The sequence below is a fragment of the Trichosurus vulpecula genome, chromosome 3 (genome assembly GCF_011100635.1).
Source record: "Trichosurus vulpecula isolate mTriVul1 chromosome 3, mTriVul1.pri, whole genome shotgun sequence".
Classification (NCBI taxonomy): Eukaryota; Metazoa; Chordata; class Mammalia; order Diprotodontia; family Phalangeridae; genus Trichosurus; species Trichosurus vulpecula.
The window spans coordinates 6177356-6199562 of NC_050575.1; the positions used below are offsets into that span (position 1 = coordinate 6177356).

The following is a 22207-nucleotide window of genomic DNA, read 5'->3' on the forward strand; positions in this document are numbered from 1 at the left end:
GCAACCATTAAACTATATGAAAAAGGACGATATAAAGAGATGGCAAACAGGATAAACGGAAATTTATAGGACTCAGTCCTGGGCCCAATGCTCAATACAGCTCCCCACTGACCTGGCTGTCAGAATCATGCTTATTAAACTGAAACCTCAATTCCAAGGCAGCCTCTCAAAAGACAAAAATTTAATGTGAAACTGGAGAAGTGGTCACAAAACGAAATGGAAAATGACAGAGTAGACAGCAATGTAAACATAAATGAGTAATGTAATCTTATAGTTAAAAGAACAAAGAATTGTGAATAGAAGGGAGTACAGAATGCAGGAACTAACTATAAAATTCAAAGCTGTTGAGATCTTTACTATTAAAGAACTGGCTAGACATGATACGAAACCCGTGAGAAACTGGTTTTTAAAAAGTCAGAAAGCTTACTAGGACATGAGAACTTAGTTAAAAATAAGGAAAGTCTAAATTAAGAGAACTGTGCTTAAGAAGTCAGGAAACAGAAACAAAACAGGATTTTGCATTTGTCTAACACTTCACACATTTCAAAGTACTTTCGCATACCTCATGATGAGGTGAGGAGCTCTTGGCAGTTACCACTAAGAACATATAAAGAAATGCACTTAAAAATTGCAAATACTAAAAGTTAATAATGAGGAAAAACACCCTCAAATGAGGCATGTCCAACAACTAGGATTATGGACACATCACAAATACAAGGATCTTCTCTGAGTTTCCTTCACATCTATGACTCAACAACAGACAAACGACTTCACATCGTTGAACAGAAGGAACTGGGTGACACTTTTCCATTCTGTACCTTTGTTTTCCTTTGGACAGCTGCAGGCTTAATTTCAGTTTTAGTGGGTGCGTGTAAATCACCATAACTTGCAATATATTGTATAAGATTCATGAGGGCAGCACAAGAGTCAGAGCATGTTCTGATGTGAATAACATCACTAGAACAGTGCAGCTCAAAGCGAGGCTGGATCTGAACAGGAAAGAAAAGGATGGCATAAGTTTATCAATAGTACAATGCAAGAGAAAACATTCTAGCATATATTTATATTAATAGTATTCAGTGTAATAAATTGCCATAGATATTGAAAAATTACATATTCATTTCTAACTTAGAAATCATCCCAAAAAAATTCATTTATTCTTGTCCAAATGAGGCAAGTTAACAAAACAATTATCAAAGAAAATAAATAGAAACTTTTATTTATTTTATCTAATTTAGTAACTTACTTGCTCCCCATCAGAATCAGACTTCATTGCTGTGATAGTTAATTCCAAAAGGCCCATGTCCATTACACGGACATAATCTAAAATTTAAAAAAAAAAGTTAACAACCATAATATAGAATGGTGCTTTGGTAAAAATAAAAATGCTCCTTTTTAATACTATCAATATTTATGTTAATCTCATTTAAGGAAAAACTATAAGGATTTAGGTAATATACAGGAATTATAGTTTCTGGCCATGAAGGTACTAAGGACACATTTTATTTTTATTTTTAACGGTAAATACTTTATTCCTGATTTACACATGTCTGGAGTATAAATAGCATGACACAAACCTCTTTCAATCTGAATGCCTTCTCAATGAAGTTGTAGTAGACCAAATCGCCAAATCTGTCGTTCATAACAATTGCCATAAGACAACTGAACATCTACATCTAATCCACTTACTGTAGATTTTTAGAAGATTAATGTCTTACCTCTATTCAAGTTTACAGCCACAGTATTACATTTATCAGACAAATGCAAAGCAGCCTCATCCAAGATAATTCTGGAGGAAGAGTAAGTTTACAAAACCAAATTTATAATGACAGCCGACAAAGGGTTATAATAATAATTACTACTGCCGCTACCATTTATATAGTACCTTATGATTTGCAAAGTGCTTTACGTACGAAATCTCACTGACTCTCATGAGAACCCTGGGAAGTTATTACCCCCTTTTTACAGATGAGGAAACGAGAAGTTAAGCGATTTGCCCAGGATCACAAAGTTAGTTCTTGTCCAAGACAGGACTTGAATTCAGGATTTCCTGACTTCAAGTCCAGCAGTCTTTCTATACACTGAGCTATCTTGCTGCCTATATAAGAAACTCAAACTTGAATCAATTCCTCTCAGAAGTTGCCAATTATAAGCACATGCAACTTTATATCCATATACAACAATTAACATTTCTTAAAACCTCATTACTACAAATGTTATGAAGATCTAAAGTCCCATTCACCTCAAAACTAATCCTTCTCTGGACATTCAGTCATCAGTACCACCCTTTCTCATACGTGAAACAATGAGTTTATTTGACTCTTCCCTCTCCCTTACCTCTCACATCCAACTAAGTTCAGCTAATTCAACCTCTGTAGCATGTTTCATATTTATCATCTTGTCTATTCCTACTCCTATCCACTTCTACTTGCTTTCAATGCCTTCTACTTGAATTGGAGATCACTGAGAGAGAAGGTGAAGAAAAAAATATAGGGGGACTAGAACAGAGCCTTGGGCAACATCCACAATTAAAGGTTATGATATAGATAATGAGTCAGCAAAGAAATGTAAGAAAGAATGCTTAGACAGGTAAGAAGAGAATCTAGAGAAAGTAGTGTCAGGAAAGCCCAGAGAGGGGAGGATTTCCGTCTAAGGGGGAGGTATGACCAACAGTGTCTAATGCAGGAAACAGGCTGAAAAAGATGAGAACTGGAAAAAAAAATACACCCACCAAATTTGGCATTTAACAGACTGTTACTATCTTTAGAAAGAGCAGTTTCAATCAAGAGTTGAAATTAAGAAGCTAGAATGCACAGAGTTGAGAAATGAGGAGAGGAAGTAAGGCAGTGAACATAAAAAGCTTTTTCTAGGAATTTGACAGAGAAAGAAAGGATATGTGATAGTCTGAGGAAGCGGTGGGGAACCTGTAGCCTCAAGACCCTATAGGTCCTTGGGTGGAGCCTTTTGATTGAGTCCAAATCCTTTTAAGGGAATATTTTCTAATTAGTTTGGCTTCAAAGGGCCACATGTGGCCTCCCACCCCTGGATGGGACAGTAGAATCTAGACAAGGTGTTTTTAAGGATTGGGGATGGGGGGAGGGAAGTTGGGGGGTTGGTTAAAGACATTAAAAAAAAAGAGGCTGGCATTAAAGAAGGAACCATTAGATGGTTGTGCTTCATTCCCAAAGAAGACCAAAATGACATCACTATGTTAGAGTCAATTGTGACAGATCAGACCAATATAAACTCAGAATGTTCCAACACAGGCCAGGCACAAATAGTGCATGTGGATATTTAGAGTGGGTTCTCTAAATTTGCACTGCTCGCACTTCTTTTGAGTTATTTCAATTCTGCTTAACTCATAAAGCACGGCCCTTTCTCTGATCAGGGCATGCCATGCTGGGCCGTCTTATACCAGTGTCTCCCATGTCACACAATGAATTCTAAAGTTCTTAAGAGAGATCTTGAGAGTGTCCTTGTTATCACTTCTGACCACCATACGAGCAACTGCTCCATGTGAGTTCTCCATAAAATAGTCTTTTAGGCAAGTGTATGTTTGGCATTCAAACAATCCCTAAATCCCAGCCCACAGGAGTTGTGCTCTCTGAAGCAGTTTGAATGCTGGGCAGTTTAGTTCGAGAAAGGACCTCAATGTCTGGTATCTTATCCTGCCAGGTGATCACTAAGAACTTCCCAGGACAACTTAAACGGAAGTGATGCAGAGTCCTGGCATGGCGCTGGCAGACTGTACAGGTTTCACAGCCATACAACGAGGTCAGCACAATGGCTCTGCAGACCTTCAGTTTGGTAGTCAGTCTAATACCTCTTCTCTCTCACACTTTCTTTCAGAGCCTCCCAAACATTAAGCTAGTTCAGGCAATGCGTGCCTCAACCTCATTATCAATGTGTACATCCCTAGAAAGTATATTGCCAAGGTAAATGAACTTATCCACAGCATTCAAAACTTTTCCATTGGCTGTAATCAATAGTTCCATGTGTGGGTGATGTGGTCCTGGCTGATGGAGTACCTGTGTTTTCTTGGTGTTAACTGTTAGGTCAAAATTAGCACAAGTAGCAGAGAAACAATCTGTACTTTGTTGCATCTCAGCTTCAGAGGCTGCACTGAGTATACAATCATCTGCAAACAAAAAGTCATGCGCCAACACTCTTCCACTTTGGGCGAGAGATTTTAAGACCCTAAAACAAGGGACATGCTTTAAGGCATTAGAGAAGGAAACTATAAGGATAGGTTAAAGATCAGAGAAGGTAGGTATGATCTGAGGTTGCAATCTGCTAGAAAAAATGGAAGATATGGGATCCAGGGCACATGTAGAGGTGTGGTCTTTTTAAGAAGGGACATGCCAATATCACTTCATTCATACCATGCCTCGGCTTCATCCTTCTCCCACTAGAAAGTTCTTCCTGGAACCTCCACTTTGGGAAAGGCCCATTCCAGCCATCCTTCGTTCTCTGGATTTCACCACCATACCCCATACAAATAACCCCCCTTTCTCTAGGTCCCTCACCTTTCAGTTCCCTTTTTAACAGGTTGTTTTACCCCATTACAACGTAAGCCCCTTCAGGACAAGTGCTGCCTTTCTTTTTGTTTGTATCCCTAATGCTTGGCATAAAGTTAAGTGCTTAATAAAGGCTTGTGGACTTGATTTACTGCCATAGATTAGGGTAAAGAAGGAAAGGATGGGGAATAACGTCAAGGGGTTCTGAGACAAAAAAAAAAGGGAGGCCAAATAGGATCACTCCACTAGTCCACAAGACTTCAGTGGTTCCCCACCACTTACAAAGTCCAAAATGCTTAGTCTGGAATCCAAGATCCCCCACAATCTGGTGCCTCCCTACATATTCACTCCCTGCAAATGCCACCTTCTTCATGAAGACTTTCCCAAATCCCTAGGATTTTAGATAGGACTTTAACAATTTTCTAATGCATTTATTATATAACATTACATAATAACTATGTTTGTGATATCTCTCTACTAAATTAGAAGTTCAATTTAGGGTAGAGATCATGCCTGAACTAAACCTTGTATTTCTACCAATACCTAAGATGTTCTAAAACACAGCAAGCTCTGAATAAATACTTGTCAAATGAACGTTCTGGTAAGCGTAAATAATATATTTAAATTTGGACATTTTCTGGATGCTGAAATAGAAAGTGGTTATGCTAATGTTCCAAAAGCTGGGAATTTTCTCAAACATATTCACCAAATCCCTTAGAGAACAGCAACATCCCAGTGATTAAATCTTTCCCTTAAAAATGTTTTATTTAAGGCAATAGATGGCAAGAGCTAAGAACTAAAGAATGGCCCTATTCATTATTTGGAGGAGGGCTGTGATTTCATTAGTAAAAGAAGTCGCAGAAAGGAAACTCCCTCCTCCAATGCAGGTTGGAACCTGTTCTTCAACTTATATTCTTAGAGAATGAGTTGTCTCTATAACTAATACTCATTACTACCCTAAAAATAGATTTTATTAGTATAAAAATTAATAAAAATGTTTGAGGTAATTTTAAAAAATACACATTAAAGAACATACAGGAAGGTTCCATAAGTACCTGAGAGTAGATGATGATTTATCCAAAGAAACACTACTGGAAATACTAAATGTTTCCACAGTAAGAAGAGATCTTGTTGGCAAATAAATAGGCCTATGATAAAAAAGAAACAAGGTAACAAAGAGACGGCAAAGTTCTCTTAATAAGACTTTTTGAACAGATTTTAACTCACTTAGAAATTAAACCATCTGTCTTGTTTACATTTTATATCAAATATTTACTTACCTATAATCAAGTGCGCAACTCCAGAGATGAACATGAAAGGTTGTAAAGGAAGCTGGAGGATTATATCCCAAAACAGGTTCATCAGAAATGTTCATGAAGTATAAAATCTATAATCACAAAGATATAAAACATGCTTCTAATTTAGGAGGAAAAAAAGCTCTTTGGTACACTGTCCTAAATTCTAAGTCCCAGGTTTACTATATAAGCTGTGTGACCCTAAGCAAGTCACTTTGCTTCTAGTCCCACAGAATCCTCATCTATAAAATGAAGAGACTGGAGAGAGAATTCAGGATTGCTCCAGCTCCAATGATACCTTATTAATAAAAGGTAATAAAATAAATAATAACAATAAATAAATAAATAAATAAATTGATGAATTAATTAATAATAATAAAATAAAATAATAATCTACTCCAGAGAACAAACTATAAAAGGACAGTAGCACTAAAGAGAAAAATCAACAAGTATAGAGTTTCTAAAGCTATGCATTATTACAAAGCCATATATGTTTGAATTTAAAAGGCATATTCTTTATATGCTGTGGTACCACACATCTTGAAAAATATCTACTGTGAAATGAACTTCAAATATATATTGTTTACCATAACATGTTCTATATTAGATTCAGGACTATTTCAAGTGACCTCATATGAGTAAGGATTTTACTCAAGACTGGTTTTCTTAAACTTCTTAAATCTGAGCTTAATTTCAGAATGGATATTTTTTTCAAATCCGTAAAACAAGAGAAGTGAAAAATAACCCTTTTAATTTCAAGTATATTTTAATTTTTATTGAAATTAGAAACTCCTATCCTTCCACACCTTGATGATTTTCGCTTCCCCAGTCACCCCTAGGCATTTACCTGTACAATCAAATTGTATAAAAATAATTACATAATATTATATTTTATATAACATCATATATAATAATAAGGAATAATGCTTAGGAACTGTTCATTCTCATTCAAGGAAAAAAGTAGAATAAGCCAACTTTTCACTCCCTGATAGTTCTCTAGATCTGCCTCTAGCAGGAGGTACTGATTTCTATTTACATGGGAGAAGTTTTTTGTAAATATATTCATCTCAAAACGAATTCTTTTGACACTATGAAAATTCAATTTTTGTAAATAGTCCGATATTGACTGTCTTAATTTCTTTTGTTGTTCAGTCGTTTCAGTCACATACGACTCTGTGACCCCAGTTAGGATTTTCGTGGCAAAGATGCTGGAGTGACTTGCCATTTCCTTCTCCAGCTCATTTTACAGATGAGGAAACTAAGGCAAAGAGGGTTAAGTGCCCAGGGTCACACAGCTAGTAAGACTCTAAAACGCCAGATTTGAACTCAGGTCTTCCTGACTATAGGCTTGGTGCTCTAGGGGCTGTGTCTGTCACCTAGCTATCTGTCTTTATTCCTAAATATAGTTATCCCTTCCACATCGCAACTTTACCCATTATGGTTTCGATATATTGTGGGTTGGCAAAAGAAATTAAATGAGAATTTTCTGAGAGTTCTGCAGAAGCCAAAGACACACACACAAAAACCAGCAGACGACACAGAAGTTTAGAAACACAGAAATGCACAAAATATATGTATAGTATTGTATAACATTTATATACTTTCTCTTTTAATACCAAAATAATTCAGACTTCTTCTCTGGTACAAAGAGAGAGCCAAAAAATTTTACTTGGATTTTCCAGACTCCCAGGGTGCCACACCTCTAACCCCCTCCCCCCACCACGATGTGGAAGGGATAACCATATAAGTAAATTAAAGCTAGTATCACAAATTCCTATTGAAAAATGCAAAACTGCATTTTATTAACATGGAAGAACTGACTGGATGGTAACAGGTAATATAAAAGTTTAGAAATTTGTTAAATACAGTGATAATATGGAAATATTCCATGGACATAAAAAAGGATGATACTAGAGTTATTACAATAAAAAAAACAATAATAAAGAGTCTGTGTTTTTATTAAAATGTTCAGAAATCAAATGAGTTTAAATGACAAAGAATAACTTATGGTAATTTAACCTGTTCATGCCAGCTAAGTCCAGAAGGAAGTACTTTATGCTGAAGAGTAGCTCCTTTGAGTCCCACTGCTATAAGAAATTCCTATGTAGGAAAAATTTCAAAAGGAGTTAAAATCATAACCTTTACCAACATTCTATAGTTAATTCAAATATTTTTTGAGTATAAAATTAGCTCCCATTATATTCAAATGAATCTGTGACCATGATGAGATCCTTGGGCCCCAGCCCTAAGATCAAGTCCCTGGAAGCCTCCCAATTTCTCAGTAGGTCCCTGCCCCGTGAGAAAATTTTCTTTTGTTGCAGAACACATTCTCTTACTAGAACAGACATAGCCCAAGGATTTTTGTCCCTGGCTGGCCCAAGGACTCTCCTTCACGCCAAATCCCTAAGGTCCATGCCTCTGGCCACTCCCTCAACGTCTGGTATTAACAAAGTTATCTCTGCAGACTCCCTGCATTTTCCCATCCATAGCTCCGATAGACACCTGGACCCCTAGACTAACTATTTAGCATCCCTAGCATTCCTTTCCCTTGTCCCTTTTCCATATAAGCCCCAGCACCGTCATCATTAGCTTGCAGGTTCCCTAAGGACCCTTGCCCACTTTTGCTAAAGCACTACAATAAACTTTTTGCCACTTGACTAAGGGGAGGCTTGAGTGTGTGAATTCATTCTAGGTGACCCCACCTTGACATTCTCGGGGTCCCAGCACCCCCAAACCTCTTCAACCCCACTGATTTAGAAGTTCCATCCAACAATGTAGATCGCAACCTGTCCACACCTGCTTGTCCTGTATAACGATTCTTTTCCATATCCTCCCAGAAGTACCCCACAGTTGATCCATCTAATCTACTAGAAGTCTTCTTTGATTTCTCTTGATATCTCAAGGTTACCAATGGAGCACTTTGGGTATTCACCTATCATTTGTCCTTGATACATAACAAGCCCATTTTCTCTCTATAGCATGCAGTTTCTTGCTGACATATTTTACTCCAGTTTTTCTTTGGGTATCCTCAAAAGTTATATGTTGCAGCCTGTCATACCTACCACGCTCTTCTCCCGTTACCCTCTGTGCAACTAATCAGCACGACGGATAAAGCACAGGAGCAAGAGTCAGCAAAATTTGAGTTCAAATCCAACCTCAGACATGTACTAGTTGTGTGCCCCAGACAAGCCACTGAAGTTCTCCCTGATTCAGTTTTCTCATCTGCAATATGGGGATAAGACTACCTACTGCAAGGGTCACTGTGAGGATCAAATGGATACAATTGTAAAGCACTCAGCACCTTGCCTGGAACATAGGAGAACTAAATAAATGTTAGATTGTTCTTCTCTCCACCTTCAACTCTGGGCCTAGCTCATCCATCTGCACTGTCTGGGCCAGATATATACATGGGTGGACAAGTTCTATAGGTCTTCCATCCCTATGTATGTTTTAATCTGGGACTGTCCCCATCCACATGGTTTTGCCTCTGCAGATTAGGCCAAACCCTTCTGAACAATTATAATTCTCTTTAAGGAGATCCAACAATGTTGCAAGGCTTGATACAATCAGTTCAATGTTATCTGTGGACAGGAGCAGATGCCACAGAGAATCCCTCATCTAGCTGGACCTTAAGCTGGACTTCTTCCTTCAAAGTGGTGAACATTTTTGGCAAGCTTAAATCTCCCTGTTTTTTGCTTTACCTGCTATTAATGATCACTGAACAGGGTAACTTCTGTTGTTATCACAAAAGAATCTAGAATAGTTAGAATGGATGGATGGAAGACACCTTGTAATAAAGCCTAGAAAGTGGCATTTTGTTTTCTTGAATCAAATGGACAAACAACAAAGACATGGTCTGGTTCTAAATTTTCAATTAATTAGAAAATAGCCAAAAGGTGGTACTCGATTTTCACTTGAGAAAAAACTTGCTTGTTCTTTACATTTCAGATGTCATAGATTTGTGTATAGATGATTCTCATAAAGATTTCTTACACATGGATAGTAGACATATAGATTAGAAATAATTAATATTTTCCTTTGCCTTTTTTAAAGCATTAATACAGTCCAAGATCCATGTGTACTCCCTCCTCTTTCACAGAATTTGTATATCCTTCTACACTCTAACAACTGCATGAGGCTTCCATCATACAAACATCAATTTAAGACTAATGATCCCAGACTCAGTTAAAGACTGTATACGTCCATGGAATACAAACCTTCGTATTCGTCTCTGATTTATCGGACTGGATTTTAACAGCAATAGACAACATACTTAAAGAGTCTCCTCCAACACCATCTGAAGTTCTACTAAGACCATCTTCTTCTGATGAATAAATTATAGGTTCCAACCAATGTGGGCGAGTTACAGTGGGAAGTCGTACTTCAGCAGGAAGAATCGCTCCATCTACCATGCCTATGTCCATATTAAATGTAAAAATATTTAATAATACTTTTATAATTTTCACAAGAAAAATTAAAACATCAAAAAGACAATGAGCAAATTGAAGAAAAGTTCTTAAATAGCCACAAAAAAATATTTTGAAGTACATGAAATACTTCAGATTTGTTCACAGACCTAGGCAACACAAAATAAAAGCTCCTTTACTTCTATTCAATACAATATAATAATGAATGAAGGGAGATCATACATCAGAGTGATTTTAAATATTTAGGCTGTGTACCTCTTAGAGATAACCTGTGGTAAGACAAATAGACAACCAAAACACAACATTTGGAAATTCAAGAAATTTACGTGATTGTAGTAGCAATTTAGATTTGAAGATCTTTCCCACCCATTAATGAGCCATGTGACCTGATTATATCACAGGAAGTCTAAGTCACACTTGGTGGGAGGAGCTTCTTGACAGGAAAAAGAAGTTATGTCACAGGAAATGCTGAGAGAGAGACAGACAGAGCAGTAATGGGTGCTAATGGCCGCCCTCGTGATTGTTAGAGCTGTATTCTAAGTTTGTGTCTGGGGAAGAACCCAGCAGGGGGTCAGAGAGGTTTGGGATGGCAAGGCTCCAGGCTGTGAAATTGTGCGTGGAATGTTTTACTGCCATGGTAGACTGGATAAAGGGCTTGTGGGATGTGGCTCTCTGGTGTCTGAATAAATGGTTCACTTCTTCTACCTCCTATGTGGAGAGCCTCATATACTCTGCGATACAGAACCACAGAGGCATTTTGACAGTTATCATCTATGTTGCCTTACTGATACGGGGATATAATTTGAGAGACAAAAGTTCAAATAAAAAAACAAAAAAAAAAGAATTGTACAACTGGGGATTTAATTAATAGTAAAAGAACATATCCCTTAAGAACTACAACCTTCTAGCAAACTTTCGTTAAGTGACTAACAGATACAAAGTATATGAGAAGGGGGTACAAAACTACCCTTAAGGAAGTTATAGGGGAAACAGATAGAGGTAGTTTGGCTAGGATACAAAGTATATGAAAAGTAATAAAGTAAAATAAGCTGTGAAGAGAGGCAGGAACCATCGGAAGTTCCAGGCTAAAGGATTTATATTTTGTCCTATAAGAAGCAAGGCGTTACTAAAGGTTTTTTCAGCAAGGGACTACCCCCTTCAGATCTGTGCATTAGGAAAGCTCTTTTAGCAGCTGTGTACAGGATGAATTGAAAAGAAGGCTGAAGGCAGGAGGCCAATTAGACTGACACTGAATGATGAGGAGAATGGCAGTGCCACCAAAGTAAAGAACAAGATAAGCTCAGTTTTGGAAATCCCTGTTGTACAGCTTCCTATCTGTATGACACTAGGTAAGTCAATTTATGATTTGAGGTCTCAGTTTCCTCATTGGTCTAGGTCAGGGCTTCTTGAACTTTTTCCACTGGTAACCCCCTTCCAGTTTTGGCAGTGCTCGTTGGCATTACGTGACCTGAGGGCACGTGCAGCACAAAGTGCGTGTGCATTGTATTCAGAACCAAGGCTTCAGCGAAGCTGCTCAATGCAACACGGGCAAGCCTGGCCAGAAATACCTCAGATTCATCATGCATTTGATTTTTAATTAATTTTTGGTTGTTGCAAGCTCAGAAACCTTTCACTGTTGCCAAATTTTTCACGACCCCACATGGGGTCATGACCCACAGTTTAAGAAGCGCTGGTCCAGATGATCACTAGGGGAGCTTCGATGATATGCTGATTTTGAGGTGCCTATATCAGAGACCATTTTATGTTAAGTCCTAGAATGATCCCCCCCCAAAAAAACTTGTAATTGAAAAAGAATTTTTTTAAAACTCAAAACAAATACCAATAAATGTTTCATAGTCTTCCTACCTTGGTGATATAAACTGAAGCTGTTGGAATGAAGACAGATGTAGTGTTTATCTTCAAAACCTTCATATTTTGTCACGAAGAATAATGAAGCACTATTGAACTCTAACCAGAATTCACCATGCTTACTTTCTAACTTCTCTCTGTTATCTTGCTAATGGGGAGACCAGAAAAACACAAGGTTTAGGAATTAACTGAAGAAAAGTGATTTTATGACAGAAGGATATCTATACTGGGAATATTAGGAAAATTTGAAATATCATATTCAAGTGATCATTTCCTGAGTTAAATGTACTCTATGGCATTAAAAATTAAGTTCTACTTGCATTATTCGCTAACTTCTACCTTGGTCATCATCCTCCATAGTAGGGTAACAGCTTCCTGTTATCATTATTCAAACACATGAAATCAAAAGTACTTAATGTAACATGTTTGTGTAGCTGGCCTTTGGTTTACAACTACACTGACAAAGTAATGGCTTAACAATTTTGTTAGTCTTCAAAAGAAATCAGCTCTTAGTTTTTCACTTTTACGGTGTTTTTAACATTTAAATCCATTTCTCTGATAATTTTCAAGTGTTCTGCATTTGTTTTGAGTCTGCTAATTTACATTCTAGGTTTCTTTAAGTGCATGTTTATGTGAATTGCATTTGAACTCATCTGTAACTATTACAGAATGCCTGCCTATCTTGAATCACAATACAACTAAATAATGCTGATCTTGCCAAATATATTATTCACAGTACTTTACACAGAGTAGGATCCAAATAAGAATTATGGAACAGAATTACCTTGGGCAGATTAAGAATTGATTTGGCAAGTCCCTTTCTCTTATGAATTCTTACCTTTATATCTGTGAATACTGCTACTAATCCATGATTGATGTTCAGAAGAACAGAGAGAAAGCTCTGAGAATTCTTGTTTTGAGATTCGAGGTTTTTTTTCCTACGAGAACGATAGTTCGGATCAACTGTGGAAAAATACTGCAAAGTCTCCTCTTCGGATCCACTCTCATCATCTATAAGAAATTAACCCAAAAGTTCTGATAATTTACTTAAATAATTTATTTTATAACTATTAAAACAAGAATATTCTCCACTAATGTCCTTTTTTGATACCTCATTAAGGAACAAAGGTCGCTCTGGGTTCGTGAATGGTGCGGCCGCAGAGAACAAACTCTGCCAGGTCTTATCAATATGAAAACCTGTATGTATGCGTCTGAGGACCAAAAAATCTGTATGCACAGCCCTATGGGTATGAAGGCCACTAAGTCAGTCAAAGAATGATGAATATGTTAGCCACAGCAACTCTTGATGGGTTGTAATTTGTATTAGTGGGGAGAATATCAACCCTAATGAAATTATAGATACTTGAAAAACAACATACAAACATACTCTTTATGCTTTTTTAAATAAACATTTATTTAAAATATTTAATATTAGTAATAATAACCAGCATTTATATGGTGCTTTAAGATTTGCAAAGCACTATAAATGTTTATCTACTATGAACTAGCAGCATGCTAAGCTTTTCAATACTGAAATTTAAAAAAATTTTGTCTACTTTAGAAATATAGATTATCTAAAGGAAAATGAACCAAAACACTTTCATAGCTCCTTCATAAATAATTATTTAAACAAATAACCAGGAAAAGCAACATGAGACAGTTGGGCTTTGGGTTAGAAAGACTTGGGTTCAACGCTGAGTGAAGTGATCAAAACCAGAACACTGTACCCAGTAACAGCAACACTATGTGATGACCAACTTTGATAGACTTAGCTCTTTTCAGCGATACAATGATCTGAAACAATTCCACAAGACTCATTATAGAAAATGTTATCCACATCCAGAGAAAGAACTATGGAGTCTGAATGCAGATCAAAGCGGATTATTTTCTCCTTTTTTGATGTTTTTTTCTTTTTTCCTTTCTCAAGGCTTTTCCCTTTTGTTCTAATTCTTCTTTCACAAAATGACTAATGTGGAAATGTTTAATATGATTGTACATGTATAGCCTATATGAGATTGCTTATAGTCCTGGGGAAGGAGAAGGGAAGGGAGAAAGGAAGAAAAAAATTTGGAACTCAAAATCTTATAAAAAGTGATTGCTGAAAAACAAATGAAGTATAAAAGTATATAAAATTTTTTTTAAATTTTAAAAAAAAGAAAGACCTAGGTTCATACCCTGCCTCTGATACTCAAAGAAATGTGTCCACTGGTACTCACCTAACCTCTCAGTACCTTCAAGTAACTCTAATATTATATAAATTGAAGGTGCCAATTTATATTATGAGATAGAAAGACATAGAAAACAGTAGGCAAAGCGGCAAAGACTTTAAATTTTACAATTAAAAATGTAAGTTACTCGTGACTTTCCCAAGTTGCAATACTGTATTATACAGATTTAGTTTAAGGATTATTTTAAGGTATATTACCATAATGAACTGTAGATTTAAATTGACTAAAACTATCTTTGTTGAAGGTATTAATCAGCTGGCTGGCTACTGAGAGTCCAATACCATATGAAATATTTTCCAATGTTTCCACAGGTGAAGGAGCCGTTGGTTCCCAGAGTAGCAAGTCATTACTGATCCTATAAAGGTAAAAGTCATATAACAAGTTTAAATATCACATTATACTTCAACCAGAAAACATTATACAACATTTCCTTATAAAGTTTTACATGACAGTAGAAAAAAAGCATGAGAAAGCAGAAGTCGTAAGTGAGAATTACAAAAAGGAAATATGTTCTACATGTTCGCAGTTAATTTCCTATGGTTTGCTTATTAAGAACGGAAGCTCCTTGAGGGCAAGCATTATTTTGTTTTTGTCTTTGTATTCAGAGCAGTGGCACAGTACCAGGTATACAATGGGCATTTAATAAGTACTTTTTGATTGTGAACGTGAATGGATAAAATAGGAGACACTGTTTAAGACGTGCAAGGAAATGCCAGAGTGAAGTACCACCTCACATAGTACTGACAGACAGCAGGCCCTCATATTTAAATAACTTGATGAGAATCCATATTCTAACAGATATGTTAACTTTAAGAACAATGTTTCTCCATTCCGAAGTTTATAAAGGAACTAGGTCTAAATATATAACATACTATCACTTAGAAAGACTCAGGCTTTTTGGCCCAAGCCTTTTTTGTGGGCCCCAGCTACTAGCGCTTTCCTTTTCCCCCAAAGTTACCTAGTGCCTACTTTGTATGCATTTTGTATATTCCTAAAAATGTATGTTGTTTATTTTGTTAAAATACAAACTTTTTGCGCTCAAGGACTGCGTAACTTCCAAAAGCTTCTTGCAAAATAATAATGATAACAATAATAACAGATCTAGCATTTATACGGCATTTTAAGGTTTCCAAAGCACTTCTCAAATATATAATTTTATCCTCACAATAACCCTAAGAGGTAGATGCTATTATTATCCCGACGTTATTGTTGAGGAAGGTGAGGCAAATAGAAGCTGACTGATATGCCCAGTCACACAGCTGGTATATATCTACGGTCAAATTTGACCTCTGGTCTTCCTGATCCCATGTCTAACACACTATCCACTCAACAACAGCCGTCTCTAGTTATTTAAGTCCCTCTAGTGCTAACGTTTGGAACATAGAAGGTTCTTAATAAATATCTGTTACTTGGCTGATCATTGCCGAAGTGGAAGGAGGGGCACAGATGACTGAAAGCTTGAGCTGAGGCTTGAAGAAAACAGATCCCAAGAGAAGAGGAAAGGAGAGTTCCAGGTACCGGTGACAAGTGCAAAGGAACGGAGACAGAAGCTGGAGTCATCCTTGGTGAGGGACAACAAGAACACCAACATGACAGAACTGTAGGGTAAGTAAATGGGAGGAATGTGCTATGAAATCTGTAAAGTCAAGTTATGTGGAGCTTTAAATGCTAAAAAGAAGTCTACATTTTATCCTAGAAGTAACAGGGAGACTTTATACTTTGCTGAGTAAAGGGATGGCATGGTCAGACTGGCTCTGTAAGAAAACTGTTTTGGTGACCATGTGGAGAACAGATTGAAGAGAGATGAGACAGTGAGACCAATTAGAAAGCTATTTACGGGAATATTCCAAGCAAGAGTTTTTGAGGGCCTGAACAGAGTAGGGTACTGATGGAATAGAGAGAAAAAGAACCTGCAAGAGACACTGTGGAGGTAGAAGTAAGACTTCCAACTAAATAGGCATGTTGGAGAAGAGACAATGAGGAGTTGAGAAAGATGTAGAGGCTGGAAATCTCAAAAACTGGAAAAACGATCAAGCTCCAAACGGGAAATCAAGACATTCAGAAGGCAGGATGTAGGGAGAAAGTTCTGTTTCGGACATGTAGAGCTGGAGATGTCTAACAGACATCCTGGTGAAAGATGTCCAACAGGCAGGTAGAGACCGAGGATGGGAGCTTGGGAAAGAAAGCAGGACTGCCTATGTCACTCTGAGCATCACCTGAAAAGAGGTGATAACTAAATCCAAGAGAGCTGATGAGGTGACCAAATAAACGAGTATTAAGAGACCTGAGGACAGAACTTTGGGATACCACAGTTAGAAAAGTGGGTAGAAAAGGAAGCTGCGGGTGCTATTTACAAGAGAATAGCTGGCAGTGATGTAGAGCTTTAAGGTGGGCAAGGCACTTTACAGAGAGCTTTTCATTTTACCCTCAAACAACACTGAGAGATAGATGCATTTATTAGAAATGAGGAACCTGAGGCTGACAGATGCTTAGTGACTTTCTCGGGGTCACATAGCTACAGAGGCTGGATTTGAGCTCAAGACTTCCTGACTCCAGGTTCCAGACTCTAACCACTGAATCATCCAGCTGCCTCCTTAAAGTATCTACAAACATAAAATTGGATATTGGTAGATAAGTGTTCAAAAGATGACAATACACAGTGCTCATAAGAAATGTAAACTATCGATAACCATATGAAAAAAAATTTCAAATTACTAATCATAAGAGAAACGCAAATCAAAATAGGCCTAAGGTTTCACCTTACACTTAGCAAACTGGCAAAGATGACAAAAGATAGGAATAGCCGAAGTTGAAGGGGTTGTAAAAAGATGGTGACGCTAACGTACTACCAAAAGAAGCCAATAACAACAACAAAAAGGCTATATATACACAAAAGTACTTACAGCAGCACATTTTTGGTAGCAAAGACATTTACCAACTGGGGACTGGATAAACAATATTACTGTGCTATAAGAAACAATGAATATGATGACTTTCCCTCAAATATCCTAAGCGCTTGCATCATCTTGTCGACATCAACAAATGCATCATCTCCAAGTTCAATAATTCTGAAAACCCTTTGTGACCATCATCTATTGCTTTTTAATTCTTCCTCTGCCTACCTTTACCAAACCACACACTATTTCATAACCTCCAATCCTTTGGCCCCTCAGTTCTATGCCAGGCTATCCCCTGCCTTAGCCCCTCTTTACTTTTTTCCAAATCTTGACCCTTTGGCAAACAAATTAAACTCTACTTGTCATCTGTTCTTAAGCTCCTGACTCACTCACACCACCAATTATGCCTTGCCAAGTCTCAGCTGTGAGTAACTCCCACCATCTTACACCCGGCTAAAAGATGGACAAAATCATGCAAATGCTCTTGACTGGGTCCACTACAAATTTATGTTACACATAAATTTGGGTCCCCACTGCTGCTGCATACTTGTATACTTTATCAACTCACTATCCCACTCTTCTCAGCAGCTCTTCCAAACCTTTTCATCTCTCCTCAAACTTCCTATAGCTCCACTCCCCTGACCCTCTCAGATGAGAACTTCTCATATTTTACAGAAAAAAATTGAGTCCATCTGCCACGAGCTCCCTCTTCTCCCTTCTTCCTCACCTTGTATAGCAACTGCATATTATATATAATACATAGTTATACACACAAATATAAATATATATAGTATAATACAGAGTAATGCACCCTCTGCCACTTTCTCCTCCTCTACCCCATCTCCCACAAACAAGTAGCCATATTCCTTTCCAAGGCTTACTCTTTACCTGCTTAAGTGATCCCATTCCATTTCCTCCAATAGACTGCCCCCTGTCATCCCCACTCACTTATTTTCAATCTCTCCCTGTCTATTGGTTCCTTCCCTGCTACCTACAAACATATGTGTCCATTTCTCCCCTCTCCTCAAAAAACCCACACTTTATCTTTCCTCCCCTAACTATTGTCCTCCATCTCTTCTCTGGCCAAAGTCCTTGAAAAGGTCATCTACACTACGTGCTTCTACTTCCTCTCCTCTCACTGTCTTCTTAATTCCTGACAATCTGGCTTCCAACCTTGTCATTCCACCAAAACTGCTCTCTCCAAAGTTATTTATGATCTCCTAGTTGTCAAATCCAATGGCCTTTTCTAAATCCACATTCTTCTTGAACTTTACAGCTTCTGATAGTGTTGATCACTCTCTTCTCCTTGATACCCTCTTCTCACTGGTGTTCAGAATACCACTGTCTCTTGGTCCTCCTCCCACCTACCTCCTCTCACTGTTCCTTCTCAGCCTCTGCTGGACCGTCATCCAGGTCATGCCCATTCACTGTGGCTGTCCCACAAGGCTCTGTTCTAGGCTGTCCCCCTCTTCCTCCTCTATACTATTTCATTTGGCAATCTCAGCCACTATAGATTTAATTATCATCTCTAAACTGATGATTCTCAAATCCACCTATCTTGTTCTAAAATCTCTGGCTAACTCCAATCTTATATTTCCAACTGCCTTTCAGATATTTCATACTTGACACCCTGTAGAAAGAAAAGATTCTTGATCCTGTATTTTATATTTGATTTCACTCTGTAAGTGATTTTATTCTATAACCATATTCCTCTTTTCTGCTTCTGGGAGAAGTTTATGTGTGCTAAAGTTCAGTCTTCACCTTTCTGAAGTTAGATACCAAGGCTCTGCCCCAACTGCTACCATTCTCAAGCCTCATAATACTTCCATCTCTCCATTCCAAAAAAAAAAAAATTTATCATATCTCCATTTCCTGCAAGGTCTGTGTGTGACCTTGTCCCACCTTTCACAAAGATGGTCTTGTTTAATTCCCTAGTCACCAATAAGTCTCTCCTTATTAGTAACCTCCGGATGCAGCTAGACCCATAAAATTCACAAAAACATTCCTTAGAGACAGAGAGAAGTGGTTTTCATCCCAGGTACGGGCTATGCCCACTTTCTCTAAGGTAAACAATCATAATCTCTCACCTCTGTAATGCTGGACAATTACATGATCTTTATTCTGTTCTTTTTTCTACGCTTGTAAAAATGAGTTGTATCATCAATTCAGGGTGTTCTGCCCAGATGCACCCATTTGACCTCACATCCTTTATTATCAGGCTGTATGCCCTGTTAATAAATATCTTGCATAGAGAATTGTCTCAGTTTATTTTTTTGTTAAATTTCACATGTGATTCTGTAGGTATCTTAAACTCAACATTCCAAAAGTGAATTCATTATCTTTCCACCAAACACTCCCCATTCCCTAACTTCTCTATTAGTACTGAGGGCAACACCATCCTCCCAGTCTCACAAATGAGGCATCATCCTTGATTCGTCCTTATCTCTCACCTCTCCCCTGCCCTTTTATACCATCTGTTGCCAAGGCCTGTTAATCTCACCTTTGCAACTTCTCTCAAATAAGCTCCCTTCTCTCCTCTGATGCTGCCAACATCCTAGTGAAGGCCCCTGTCACCTAACACTTGGACTACTGTTAAGAGCAGCTTGCTTGTGGGTCTGCCTGCCTCAAGTCTTTCTCCAGACTAATCCATTCTCCATTCAACTGCCAAAGTGATTTTCCTAAACTGCAGGTTGGATGATATCACCTCTCCCCAAACCCCAGTAGCTCGCTATTGCTTTTAGGATCAAATACAAACCCTGTGTTTGGTATTCAAAACCCTTCATAAACGAATCCCCCCCTGCCTTTTACCTTTCCAGTCTTACGACACCTTACTCCCTGCTGTGAGCTCTTCAATCCAGGACACTGGCTTCTTTGCTGTTCCTCAAACAAGAAACTCCATTTCTTGGCTCTGGGCAACACTGTCCCTCATGGCTGAAACGCTCTCCCTTCTCATCTCCACCAACTGGCTCCCTGGCTTTCTTCAGTTATGAACTAAAATCCCATCTTCTGCAGGAAGCTTCTTCCAGTCCCTCCTAATTCTAGTGCCTTTCCTCTGTTAATTATGTCCTAGTTTTCCTGGATACACCTCGTTTGCCTATTACGAGCAAGGGCTGTCTTTTTATATTCTCAGCACTTAGTACAGAACACTGTAGGTGCTTAACAAATGTTTACTGTCTGACTGACTGCTGATCTAGAAGCATGAAAGGACTGATACGAACCGATGCAAAGCGAAGTGAGCAGAGCCAAGAAAACACTATAAAGACAAGAATACAAATGAGGAAGAACACTGAGAAATATTATAACAAAAATAACGATGGCTAACGTTTATGTAGCACTTACTGTGTGCTAGGCACTGTACTCAGGGCTTTACCAATATGATCTCATCTGACCCTCACAATAACAAGCCTGGGAAGAAGATACTGTTATTCCCACTTCAAAAATGAGGAAACTGAGGCAAGCAGAGAGTAAGTGACTCACACAGGGTCACAACAGCTAGTAAGTATCTGAGGTTGTATTTGAACTCAGGTCTGACTCCGGGCCTAGTGTTCTAGCCACTGTGTCACCTCACAGCCCCATGTCATCAGACAAGAATATCACATTTAATGATTACCCAAAACCATCTCATTCTTAGCACCCTTTGCCTTGTTTTCTGGCATCAGTGGTTGTAGAGGACTGAGAACAATTTAAAATTTTTCTTTGTTTCCAATGTTGCCACAGCTTAAGAATTCATCACCTAGTGGCTAACCCACTGCTGCTGAATCTCTACATGCTTAACACTCGTTCTTGGAGAGTATCTGAAGTCTGTTGCTGGGCCATACTCATGTGGGTCTGTGATCTCCTCGATTTGGATGTTCCATCCAACAATGCGGAAGATTACAATCCACCCATACCTGCCTATTCTATGTGACTTTTCCACGGGTCCTCTGATAAATCCACCACAGGTTCTCCACTCAGGCCTACTGGATGGAGGCCTTTGCTTTCTCCTGAAACACCTGGGCTGTTCATTTGTTAAATCTCAACAAGTGACCAGCTCACCTTGTCCATAACACATTTTTCCTGATTGTATCTTTTACTACTTTTCTCCTAATTTCCTCATTGATTATATGTGGTGACCTGATTATACCCATTTTGCTGCTCTACATACTGACGGACACTCTATAGTTTATTCATTCAACTACATGTTGCAATGTAAGCAGCAAACATTCTTCATATACTTGATCCTTCCTTTGCAAATGGTCAGCCCACATTCTCTTATGTGGTTGTGGATCTCTTCCAGGAGATTTTGTAAAGTTCTACAAAGTTTGATGCAACAGAATATTTATCTGCAGATAGAAACATCAATAAGACCCCCTTCTTCAAGCTGAACTCTGCCCTGGATTTCCAGTGCCACAGCAGCATACACCTTTGGCACATATATGTCTCCCTGTTTTTTCCTTACCTAAGGTTTCTGATCAGCAGGTCACTAAATAGGATTATTTCTACAACTGTTTTGTCTTTTACGTAATCAGGAATGATTTTGATATATGAACGGGAGACAACTTACTAGCTGAGAACTTTACAGAGGTGCTTTTTATTGTCCATAATAAAGAGAGCGATATCTTGCATTCTTGACATCTGTCAATCAAATCTGAACTTTTAGGGGTACAGCTCATTGTAGAATATTTAATTGAAAAGCTTTCCTAATGTCCTCATCAATGATATGTTTAATTTGGGTTTGAATGAGTCTCAGTAAGATTTTTGTACAGACAGGAAAGTAGGCTCTACAGACTGGTGTTTGGTAATGTTATCTCGGTTGCTTTTTTCTCAGTATTACTAAAGTCTGAGTTGTTTTTTTTTTCCTCTATGCTTTGGTATCTTTCTGTCCTTACAGCTACCTTGGGAACTATTTCCTCAGTACTATCACAGTTGTATTGCTTCCAACACAGATATTCTCTGTTTATTCTATTTCACTTGCTTTTCTCGTCTTTCTTCTCT

General features: G+C 38.0%; 1 protein-coding gene across 1 annotated transcript in view; it reads right to left on the minus strand.

Annotated features, from left to right (window-relative positions):
* Positions 1 to 22207, minus strand: part of ATG2B (autophagy related 2B) — a 138762-nt gene that overhangs the window by 39348 nt on the left and 77207 nt on the right. The window contains exons 19-28 of the mRNA XM_036748867.1: positions 14534 to 14691; positions 12947 to 13119; positions 12106 to 12256; positions 10030 to 10226; positions 7832 to 7912; positions 5798 to 5904; positions 5573 to 5665; positions 1719 to 1789; positions 1247 to 1323; positions 819 to 989 (exon numbers count right to left, since the gene is read on the minus strand). Of these exons, the coding sequence (XP_036604762.1) occupies positions 819 to 989; positions 1247 to 1323; positions 1719 to 1789; positions 5573 to 5665; positions 5798 to 5904; positions 7832 to 7912; positions 10030 to 10226; positions 12106 to 12256; positions 12947 to 13119; positions 14534 to 14691 (1279 nt within the window). The remainder of the gene's footprint in view (positions 1 to 818; positions 990 to 1246; positions 1324 to 1718; positions 1790 to 5572; positions 5666 to 5797; positions 5905 to 7831; positions 7913 to 10029; positions 10227 to 12105; positions 12257 to 12946; positions 13120 to 14533; positions 14692 to 22207) is intronic.